We start from the raw sequence: 12,951 nt of genomic DNA, 5'->3' as shown, positions 1-12,951 counted from the left end.
CTGCATTAATTAAAATATCATATTTAAGCGTATTTTACGACCGGGCAATGCCATGCGGCCTGCTAGTATATATGTATATAAATCCGCCCCGTCATATATGACAGTTAGTAAAAAAAAAAAGGAAAAAAAATTAAAATAACTGACATTTTGTAGCCCTCGGACGAAACCATTTCAAGTACTCAAGTGCCTATCCTCTACAATAAACGTTATTCTGGCCGACCAAATAATTTTCTGTCAATATTTAATTCAGTTTTACGAAACTGTTAATCGCCAACCTAATAGGTCCTGAACTGTCATTTAAGCTTCAACCTCTTTTTCATCGACAAAGTGTTGCATCCCTCTGCCTGTTCTACAGGTATTTTAATGGTGGATGCAAACCCTTGTGCCCTCTCGACGTAAATACCCCCGACAAACCCGACACGCAGCAAAGTCCCACCCCTTCACAGTAGAGATCTGTAGATGTAAGAAAGCCTTCTACTCCAATAGTTTCTTCCCCAGAACTACTAGACTTTGGAATTTTCTTTAGGGATCCTGCTTTCCCAACTCTTCTGAAATGTTATGTGAACAGACATCTTGCTGCTCAACTCCCAACATAGTATCCCTGCAACTTATGCGCTTGATAGTATCCCCTACTTAAAAGTGGCACTGTGCTTTGTTTGGGATGATAACGTGTAAAAAAAAAACAACAAAAAAAAACAAACAAAAAAACAAACAAAAAAAACGCCATTTTTTTTTTTTTTTTTTTTTTTCAGCAATAAGACTTTCGGAATATCCTTATTTTGAAAGAATTTCAACCTGAGCTCTTTTTCAATCTGTTTATTCCTGGCTATTAATATCGTAGTTATATGGTTTGCAAAAATAAATTATACTGAAAATTACAATATTTGAATAAATCTGAATTTTCGGCAAAATTTTATCAAAAAACAAACTATTTACTTTAAAGTCCAAAATAATATTTTTTAATCGACATTTGCATAAGAATTGCAAAAATGACAGATTCGGTGAATTTGCCTCTGCTAAAAATGAACGCTTTGTGAAAAAGTTTTGGTGGTTCCAACCTTATGGTCGGTAGTGTGTAAATATCAGCTTTCAAATTAGACACATTAAAAACATATTTTTTGCTTGTTAATACATGGGCAAACCTGGGTGTCCCTGGTACTCACAAACAAATGTTGTGTTTATATTGTATGTGTTGTTAAATGTTCTTTGTAATGTTCGAACAGGAATATAACTGATTTACCTTTTACAGCGTTTGTTATTTTGATATTTTTTGTCGTTGATTAATTTCAGTTCGTAACTGTAAATCGATAACTTTCAATATATTTATTATTTCAAGATGTTTATTTATGTTTATGTTGACAAATGTTCATTCCCTTTGTTGAATAGTTTGCCCCCTTGCTTTGAATGATATTATTGTTGATATTGATTTTAGCAGGTAAATAAATAATGCAAGCACATTTTGGTTATAAATAATCCATAATTTGGCTGTATTTTCAAAATTTAAATTTAAATTATTAATCACTTTATCAGAACTACGATTTCTCCTAAATATATATCACTTGAATATATAAATTCAAAAATATTTTATGGTAAACATTTCTCTTTAAAGGATCTCCATGTTTTACCTATGTAAATTATGTATTAATTTAATAAACAATAATCTACGGGGCTAAAACACACACACAACTCTTATTATTGAAAATTAAATCAAATTATCAAAGAACTTTATAAACGTGTAAAGAAGGTATACAAAATTCTTAATTATCAAGAGTATAGATAAAACAGTATGACCTTTTTCCGTGGAGTTTTGAAAAATGCAATTCTTCTCATCAGAGGAAAGAGGTTCGCAAAATATACAATAAATTTTGAGGGTTAATGCATTGGAAGAAACTACAGATATGAATTGAATCATGTTTGCATGAAAAAGTTATTAAACTGTTACGAAAAGTTTATAAAGATTCATAATAATTATGAAAGCAGGAACAAGAAAAAAAAGTAGAAGTCTAAAAGGATATGGTAAAAATCCGTTGAAAAAGGAGGCAAAATCCAGGAAGAAGAGGATAAATCCAAAAAAGTCCATAGTTAATCCATAAGAACAGGAAAATAGAATTACAGATGTCCAGGCTAAATCAATGCTTATATATATATATATATATATATATATATATATATATATATATATATATTAGTGATGGGACGAACCCAATATTTTTTCCGATTTCGATACAATTACTGATTCCGATTCTTTATAAATCTCTAAATAGTTAAATATAGAGTTTTTATTTTTCCCTGATTTCCATAAAAACACATGTTAAGTGTGGAGATATTTTTCGAAACGAAAAAAATACACTTGAGGGAACCATCTATCGATTTATTTTTACTATGAGTTAAAAACCAATGAATATTATTTTATAATTATTACCGATAAAGGAAGAGATTGCTTTAAGCATATTCAGATTAAAAAAAAAAAAGACAAAAGAATCGTTTTGGCATCAGAAAATATGTACAAATTTTTCCGATACCGCTTCCCCCAAATCTTCCTATGATATATATATATATATATATATATATATATAAACGGGTATTCATCCTTTTAAAAGGGACGTTTACCCTAAAAAAATATTACGCTTGCATTTGAAATGTTAAAAAAAAATTAAATGATAAAATAACGAAGTGTATTATTTGAATTATTAAGACTACCGTTCTTATCTTGATGATCGCTAGAAAAACGTGAACTCTACATTTTACTCATATTATTTGGATGATTCGAACAACTTCTCAACTTGAGTGTTATTTTCACAACGTTTTAATCGATGTAACCTCCGACCTTCTTCGGGTGTATCTTCTTGAACTCGGATATCTCTGCAGAGAATTTCAAACGGAACCCTTTATTTAATCTACATGTTCTTGTTCCGTCAGGTATGAGCAGGATGAATCCATGTCTGACGGAACGAATTCATGCCACCCTGTGGATTTAATTAAGACTCTCGTTCTGAAATTACTTGAAGATTTCAGAGTTCGACAAAATACACCAGAAAAACCTAGCATGCTCTTGTTTGCAATTGTACCTAAAGTGTCGACCGCACTGACGATTGATTCTTAAACTTCCGGAAGAGTGTAACTTATAACTGGACTTTTTACAAGGTACTTTGTCTTGCAGGCAATTTTAGTATAAAGTTTGGAAACCTAAAACACTCAAGATGAGAATAGTAGTCCAAATTTACTGTTTGTTTAATTACTAGTGAGTATCGTGTATTTTTTTAAGTTTTTTTCATTGGTTTTATTTTAAAATAAAACCTAATATAAACAAACTTTTGTTTTTCAGTATATTTTTTTTTATATGAATTTATTTTGAAGTTTCATCATTTGTAAACCACGGTGACTTTTTGGTTGTTTGTTGTATGTTTTAATACAAGTTGAAAAGAAACGTTTTTCATTTGTTTTCGGTTTTTGTTTTCTATTCTTCAGTGGGATAAAGGAGAAAAACGTCCAAATCTGATGAATGTGGCGTCCTACATTGGCTGCAGCGTGTCAGCCGCTCTTTGTCTAATTTCGTTTGCAATGCTTACTTATCTAAGGTAAGTAAACTATCAAGTCCTTCATTGCTATCAATAACGATATCATTTTGTTGTTGTTCATTTTATTGCAGTGGAAGTACTAAGAAACCAAGAGGCCTCTTTCTAAGTTTAACACTTGATCTCTATATGAAATGCATAGATATTCAAGTAGGGGGAGAATGTGGACAGTATGAGCCAGCACCCTTAAAAAGGGAGTAATCTGGCTCTGCAAAAAATACCTGAGTAGCTCGTTGGCATTGCCTGGTGAAGAACCTCAGACAAAAAACAATAAATTTGCTCCACCCAAAAGTCAGGAGGTAAGGCCCAATCGCCTAGAAATACTCAGAACAGATTTCTCAGTCTGACAGATAAAAGACTACCGAAATGACCCAGCCTCTGACAGACTAATTGTCCGGATCTGAACCCTGATTGGCATGTGCTCTCAATTGCAGCAGTAGACCAAATTAATGGCCTGAACTGAAAAAAATTGGTACGAGTATTCCATCAAGATTCTCCTTAAGCTTTCAGATGTTGAGCTACTAATGAACTGAAGAACAGTAATTTTCCTCCCCCCCCGCCAACTTATTAGTTAACTATGTTATAGTGTATCTTTGCTGTGGTCTTCTGGTCTGGAGAAGAATTGTAGAGACATGATCGAAGACCAGTGAGAGATGAGAAACCAGCAGTGGAGGGAGAGATGAGAATGCAGATACCAGAAGGCTGCAACAGAGCTCTCAAAACCAGACACCATCTACATCTGTAGCATTTGTAACAGAGCCTGTCGATCCAGGATAGGCTTTCACAGTCACAAAAAAAACACTACAATTCATCAATGAACTAGTTTGAAACATGGAACTCCATTGCCTCCCCAGACAGACAGATGCCACAGATGGTATCTTCATCTTACTAGATATCAGGGAAGGAATCCATCCGGTCTACTTAGTGCTGTCACTTAAGGAAACATCACTTAGAGGAAATGTACCATTATTCGTATATGCAAGTGTATAGTGTTGAGGAGATTTTGTTTCGGCTTTGAATACCACATTCTTTTCAATATTTGGTCAGGATTTACTTGTAGAATAAAGTATCTTCATGTTAATTTGTCCTGACCAATTCCTGTGCAAAGATATTTGAGACATTTGAGAATAATGCCTAGTATGCATTCAGTTTCTCTGTTAATTGAATTTTCTTATCACTTTGTTTTTTGTGGGGATGGGGCAGTCTACCGGATGCCAAACATTCTCCCATTAGTTTAGTTACTCCAACCGAAGGATTCTAGAAGTGTAGGCCATGTTTAGTTTCAGAAGAGTTTCCGATGGCTAATTGTTCTACACAAGTCCTGGGAGGTGACTGGTTCTCAGTAGACAGAACAGTTTCCGATGGTTAGTTGTTCTATACATGTCCTGGAGGTGACTGGTTCTCAATAGACAGTTCTTGAGTTGGAAGCCACAACTCAAAAGATTTTTCCTGTGTTGACACAATGAAAACATATGTGAGGTTGTTACAGAAAAGGTTTAATTTTTATGGAGCAATTCTGGTTTCTGATTGGTTGGTAGCAGAACGTGAATTAATTTGATTCGTCAGTTCCTAGCAGCATCGTTTATAAATAAAACTCCCGCCTGTGTGGGATCATACCTCATTATAGGGCAAAACTATTTTAAGATTCTAACCGTCCCTTTAAATGTTTTTTTTTGTATTTCTTTTGCACTTGGTTCCCCGGGTATATTCGCCAGATAGTTTTTGAAATTCTTTTTCATTATCCCGGTTGCTCCTATAATGACTTGTATGATTGATACCTTCTTAAGATTCCAGTTTCTTTTCATGTTGTATATAAGTTATTGGTATTTTGTTATTTTCTCCCTCTCTGCTCTGTTAAGATCAACATCATTAGGGATGCTTACTTCAACTAGGGTTGCTACATTCTCCTTCTTGTCCCATATCACTCTATCAGGCTTAATAGCCTCATTTTCTAGGTATATAGCTGTAGGAATTTCGTAGTGATAGTGGATGGTGTATGACTTATTTCCAACTGTTTTTTCTGGTAAACATGTTCCCAAGACTTGCTACTACATGAGATATTAAAGTTTTTACAGATTTTCCAGTGGAGATATTTACACAGATTTTTACAGATTTCCCATATGCAAGAATATGTGTGTGTGCAATGATGTGTGTAAAATAATGTGTTTGAAATGACGGGCAATGAGGATGGGAAGTGGCGAGAGAAGGCCAATAATGTGAAGGAGATGCATTCAACAAAAGAGTTCCATTTGTATTACTTTGATTATTCTTCTCATCTGTTATTCTTCTCATCTGTTATTCTTCGCATCTGTTATTCTCCTCATCTGCTATTCTTCTCATCTGTTATTCTTCTCATCTGTTATTCTTCTCATCTGCTATTCTTCTCATCTGCTATTCTTCTCATCTGCAATTCTTCTCATCTGCTATTCTTCTCATCTGCTATTCTTCTCATCTGTTATTCTTCTCATCTGCTATTCTTCTCATCTGTTATTCTTCTCATCTGCTATTCTTCTCATCTGCTATTCTTCTCATCTGTTATTCTTCTCATCTGCAATTCTTCTCATCTGCAATTCTTCTCATCTGCTATTCTTCTCATCTGCTATTCTTCTCATCTGTTATTCTTCTCATCTGCTATTCTTCTCATCTGCTATTCTTCTCATCTGTTATTCTTCTCATCTGCTATTCTTCTCATCTGTTATTCTTCTCATCTGTTATTCTTCTCATCTGCTATTCTTCTCATCTGTTATTCTTCTCATCTGCTATTCTTCTCATCTGTTATTCTTCTCATCTGCTATTCTTCTCATCTGCTATTCTTCTCATCTGTTATTCTTCTCATCTGTTATTCTTCTCATCTGCTATTCTTCTCATCTCCAATTCTTCTCATCTGCTATTCTTCTCATCTGCTATTCTTCTCATCTGTTATTCTTCTCATCTGTTAATCTTCTCATCTGCTATTCTTCTCATCTGCTATTCTTCTCATCTGCTATTCTTCTCATCTGCTATTCTTTTCATCTGCTATTCTTCTCATCTGCTATTCTTCTCATCTGCTATTCTTCTCATCTGCTATTCTTCTCATTTTCTATTCTTCTCATCTGCTATTCTTCTCATCTGCAATTCTTCTCATCTGTTATTCTTCTCATCTCCAATTCTTCTCATCTGCTATTCTTCTCATCTGTTAATCTTCTCATCTGCTATTCTTCTCATCTGCTATTCTTCTCATCTGCTATTCTTTTCATCTGCTATTCTTCTCATCTGCTATTCTTCTCATTTTCTATTCTTCTCATCTGCTATTCTTCTCATCTGTTATTCTTCTCATCTGCTATTCTTCTCATCTGTTATTCTTCTCATCTGTTATTCTTCTCATCTGCTATTCTTCTCATCTGCTATTCTTCTCATCTGCTATTCTCCTCATCTGCTATTCTTCTCATCTGCTATTCTTCTCATCTGTTATTCTCCTCATCTGCTATTCTTCTCATCTGTTATTCTTCTCATCTGTTATTCTTCTCATCTGCAATTCTTCTCATCTGCTATTCTTTTCATCTACTATTCTTCCCATCTGCAATTCTTCTCATCTGTTATTCTTCTCATCTGTTATTCTTCTCATCTGCTATTCTTCTCATGATTTTATGCTAATACTAAAAATCTCTATCCTTATTTTTATGGCACGAGCTCGCCTGAGCTTTAATCTATGGTTCTTCCCTTGCCAAACTTTCACAAAAGACACTCGTCTAACTGCAACCATTATCAACAATTCTCCCCCCCCAATCTGTGCCTAAATCTAAACACAAATTCGATGAACAAAGTTTATTTCCTAGAACTGCATCTCCTTCACATTATTGGCCTTCTCTCACCACTTCTCATCCTCATTGCCCTTCATTTCACACACATCATTTCACACACATCATAGCACACACATCATTGCACATGGAAAATCTGTAAAAACTTGTAGAACTCTGTTCCGCTAGTCTACTTTCCAACTGGCTATAATAATGTTGTCTTCAAGTCCAATGTAAACAAGTTCTTGCTGAGTGCCCACCCCCCAATAATCTATTTCTACCCATTTCCACCACTAATTGTTAATATGCTGTTATCCTGGTGAACACTGTACTTTTATCAACCTGTATCCTCGAGTGGTCTTCAGGCTTTGATAGATGATGACTTCCAGGTAGTAAAAAGAACAATGTTATTATAAGTCAAAACTTGTATCTGATCATGGCTGACGGGACAAGAACAATCTACATCTCATGGATTGAATACATTGTTTTGTTCAAAATCCTGTACAAATTTTAGGGTTTGGCAAGACACACATAAAAAGGTCATAGATTACATTGGCCGAAACGTTATGGGAACAACATTCAAGACAAAAAGATTTATCTGAACGAAACAAATACCAGAATTATCGACCTCCACCTTAAAATTCTAAAACAAAATCGTCATAATGTGAAAATTTCGAGTTCAATCCTCGTGGAAGTATATTTTCACTTTCTCTTCAGACACAGTCACAAATGTATTTCACAAAAAAATATCTGAGAATAAAACTACTGAAGTAAATAGTTTATTGCTTGAATGTAAACTTATTTGAATGTGATTTGAGAAAAACGTTGCCTTTTTTTGTTTTATTGTCTTGAAAAGCGTAACACATTTCTCTTGGTTTTTCTACATTAAACATGGATAGAAAATAGAATTTTTCGCACTTATAAATCTCGTGCTATCAGATTTGGCTGTCTGATGGTATTGATCACTTGGCCCAAAATGCACTAAACATTAATGTTATTGCTGTTTTTTTCCTTCCCCTTTGCAAAACTCAATCATGTTCTGCAAAGCAAAAAACAAAATTTTATCTCTACAAAACAACCAAACCAAACACCACAAATAAAGATATAAAGTGCTTGAAGTATATAAAACATTTTACCAAAATGGCCGGATTTGGTATAAAAACAACTTGCAAAGGGTTGATATATCGTAAAACAAAACAGCCTAATCACTCTAATAAAACTATTTGGGGTGCAAGAGTAATGAAATAAAAAAGGATATTTATAATCGTACTAGTCCAAATTTTAATCGCAAAATTTAAATTCACCGAAAATTAATTTCAATAGATGTCACAGTGTTTTGGGTACATAATTCCCCCACCCCCATCGTCTAAATTGTGAATTAAAAAGAGAAAAAAAAAGTAAGCTGAAATTCAAGGCTGGGGTGTAGCAGGGCTTGGGATTTTTTATAGTTAATTCATATCAGACATATCTGTACGAGCCTTTTTCAAGCCTCACACAAAAACACACATTCACATTTCAAGCTATGTCATATACATACGCGCACACAAACATACGCGCCCACGTCACACATGTACACATATTCACGTTCGCGTACATACACTCACATTCACGTGTATAGACACACACGCTAACGCACACATATGTACTCACACACGCACACATGAGCGTACACATGGACGATGTCACTTCTGCTTTCTAAGGAAATATACACATGCGCAAAACACCACCGGAAACGAGTATAAAACAAAGAGACAAGCTGTTTCTAACCCTTTTTAGAACCAACTCTCGACCAGAGAGGTTGGGCTAACCTTTCGGGAGGCGCACGCTCGTGCGCGTCAATACCCCTGCGACTATGTATGGGGCACGAGCTAACAGACCGTATGTACACATTCACACTCTTTCTCTCTCTATCTACTACTGGTCCCTGAGAACACCTTCGCGTAGCTGACTACTAACTGATGTCAACTCTCATATCCTCTTCTTTGTCTACACGCTGGACTATCATTCTCATTTCCACTACAACACTCATTTCTCTTCCCACGCGCGAACAAACAATAGTGACCCGAACTTGAGATGAACACACATTTCCTATTCTTGCTACAACACCAATCCTGCAACGAACATTGGTTACACACGCGCGGACATGAACATGTTATAACTAAAAAGTTCATTCTTTCAACAGTAAATAAACGACGTTTATCTCATCCATCAATTGAGTCTTTGTTTCCTTCAATTCCATTTGTTTCATTATTTTCTTGTGGCGAGCTAGGGTATTATATCCTGGTCCGCTACATTTTATGGTGACCCCGTTATTTTAAAATGAAATGGATGAGGTTGAATGAAACACTCATACACACACAGACTCTCTCTCTCTACAACAATAAACCAGCTAACAACGAGAGACGCACGGCAAAAAAATACACTTTTCTTCTAACTAGTGAACAGCGAGAGACTCACACAAAACTAACCACGTGTGGTACCCTTTTCTTTCACTTGTTTCTTTCACAAAAGAAATTCCTGTTCGTTTAATTCAATTTAACACGTCGTTCGTTTCTTCGTTGAGACAATTTATATTCCCTATTTCGCACTACCACGACAAAATGGTGACAACCGAATGCGAGACGACCAAACATTGCCTCCTATACCACACGTCCACAACAAACTGGCGCCCAACTGACGCGAAAACGAACAAGCGTGGCGACCCTACCTTTTTTGAAATTAATTGTTTTGAGCGAGACACGCGTTTTATTTGATAAAGAAAAATACGAACTTTTCAACAAGAAAACTGCTACCGACAAGGACCTCAACGAACTACAATGACGAAACCCCTGGTCAGACTCGGCAAAAAAAAAAAAAAAAACGAACACGGAGCTGTCGACTTTCATATCGAATTTGAAAAAAAAAAAATTCGAGCTCGACAAATATTTTCATGGTTTCCTGACATTACCCTGCAACAAACGCGAGGAGCAAAATCACATAGGCCTATGTACAATTCTCTCCTGCACAGCAGACGCAACAACAAAGAAACAGGATATCCCTATCAACACATTGGAAGAAGTTGAATCAACAATACGAGTTGAGATGCACCACGCACGCTGATAAACTCAAAACTTGGAAGTTTCATTGACAGCCGGCAACCACGAACGAATACACAACAAACGCCCGTACAGACAATGTACACACACTACCGCAGACGCACATGCGAAGACAACGGCAACCAAACTCATCGTTCAACAAGAGCGAAGGCGCAACTAGCGCAAGTCCAAACGATGCACACATTACCGCAGACTCACTTGCGAAGGTAGCGTCAACTGGGCACACACACGACGTCACCACAAAACAAAAAAATTTTCCTTCCAAACGAAGGATTCACTTCTCTGTCCAAGCAACTCTTTGTACATGTCAGCACACAACGAAAAACCAAACAAACAAATGTCAGCCTAAAAAAGAGTAAACGCTTTTTCCACGCGTAAGTAAATACTTTTTTTTTACGAACACACTCCGTTTTTGATATTCCGTTTTTTTTGATGTTTTTCAAACAACCACACCAACAGCAAAAAAAAAAAAAAAAAAAAAACAGGACAAAAACATCAACTGCCGAAAACATTACTCACAAAATATATATATACATTGCATGTATTTTTTTTTTTTTTTTCCTAGGAAGGGGAGTATTGTACGGGCCTTTTTCAAGCCTCACACAAAAACACACATTCACATTTCAAGCTATTTCATATACATACGCGCACACAAACATACGCGCCCACGTCCACACATGTACACATATTCACGTTCACGTACACTCACATTCACATGTATAGACACACACGCTAATGCACACATATGTACTCACACACGCGCACACGAGCGCACACATGGACAACGTCACTTCCGCTTTCTAGGGAAATATACACATGCGCAAAACACCACCGGAAACGAGTATAAAACAAAGAGACAAGCTGTTTCTAACCCTTTTTAGAACCAACTCTCGACCAGAGAGGTTGAGCTAACCAGCCGCCTCCTGAAAGGGAGGCGCACGCTCGTGCGCGTCAACACCCCCTCGACTATGTATGGGGCATGAGCTAACAGACCGTATGTACACATTCACACTCTTTCTCTCTCTATCTACTACTGGTCCCTGAGAACACCTTCGCATAGCTGACTACTAACTGATGTCAACTCTCATATCCTCTTCTTTGTCTACACGCTGGACTATCATTCTCATTTCCACTACAACACTCATTTCTCTTCCCATGCGCGAACAAACGATAGTGACCCGAACATAAGATGAACACACATTTCCTATTCTTGCTACAATACCAGTCCCGCAACGAACATTGGTTACACACGCGCGGACATGAACACATGTTATATCTAAAACATTCTTTCAACAGTAAATAAATGACGTTTATCTCATCCATCAATTGAGTCTTTGTTTCCTTCAATTCCATTCGTTTCATTATTTTCTTGTGGCGAGCTAGGGTATTATATCCTGGTCCGCTACATATCTCTTCTATTTAATATATATTATAGACATAGTATTTATTATTTATACAACTTTAATAGTTTATTTTGGAAGTATAATCCATAAAGAAAATAAAGAGCCCACTTTTAAAAGAGAAATTACGAGTTTTTTTTTTATATTTTATTCGCAGTTTCGTGTTAGGGGTGTCAAAAATTTCCCAAAAATTCTGATACACCTTCACCAGCCCAAATATAACAGTACTTGAGTAGACTTGTCGAAATACTTAAGAAATCATTAAAAATAAACATAGAAAAATTAGTTTTAATATTAGCATTGAAACACTTGTAAAAAAGTAAATAGCCATGTTAAAGCTTCAGTTATCTAAAATCAAACTGATCTTACATGTCAACTAAACAAGCGGGACAAAATCTGTTAAGCCATCAAAGCTTTATAATTATTTCGATAAAATGATATTCAAGGGAAATAACCCTAGTTTATTCTAAAGTTAAGTTATTTCCCTTGGTTCAATTCTTATGAAGTTGTCTCCCTTTTAGCAATTGGACACTTTTTGGTGTTGTTTTTATTCATTATTATTATTATTATTATTATTATTATTATTATTATTATTATAATAATAATAATAATAATAATAATAATAATAATAATAATAATAATAATAAATTATTACTATTATTATTATAAATTATTATCATAATCTATGTATTAATACGATAGCGTGTGTGTTCTTTTGTGGGTCACGCTTACATCCGGGTCGTTTAATTGTTATGTCCTTCTATTTCTTGTAATAAATAATTTTACCAAGAATTCTTCATATGTTTTGGTTTTAGCTAATGTCAGTTAAATCATTTATTTTTTATAAATAATTTTATCAAGAACTCTTCATAAGTTTTGGTTTCGGCTGAAGGAACTAAAGATATATATATATATATATATATATATATATATATATATATATATATATATATATATATATATATATATATATATTCATAAGATTTTATTTTGGTTTCGATTCAAGTTAATGCATCCAAGTCATATATATATATATATATATATATATATATATATATATATATATATATTGAAATCGCAACTTTATAACGTATAAAAATTGATA

General features: G+C 34.9%; 1 protein-coding gene across 2 annotated transcripts in view; it reads left to right on the top strand.

Moving 5' to 3' along the window:
- The window catches only part of LOC145294078 (adhesion G protein-coupled receptor L1-like), a 1,162,895-nt gene that overhangs the window by 943,445 nt on the left and 206,499 nt on the right, over nucleotides 1-12,951 (top strand). For both annotated transcript variants that reach the window (XM_080141133.1, XM_080141131.1), the window contains one exon: nucleotides 3,469-3,578. In XM_080141133.1, coding sequence (XP_079997259.1) covers nucleotides 3,469-3,578 — 110 coding nt within the window. The remainder of the gene's footprint in view (nucleotides 1-3,468; nucleotides 3,579-12,951) is intronic.

Source organism: Euprymna scolopes, chromosome 15 (assembly GCF_053919585.1).
Source record: "Euprymna scolopes isolate OS-2025 chromosome 15, ASM5391958v1, whole genome shotgun sequence".
Lineage (NCBI taxonomy): Eukaryota > Metazoa > Mollusca > Cephalopoda > Sepiida > Sepiolidae > Euprymna > Euprymna scolopes.
The sequence above is the reverse complement of the archived record's forward strand: the minus strand, read 5'-3'. Positions and strand labels throughout refer to the sequence as shown.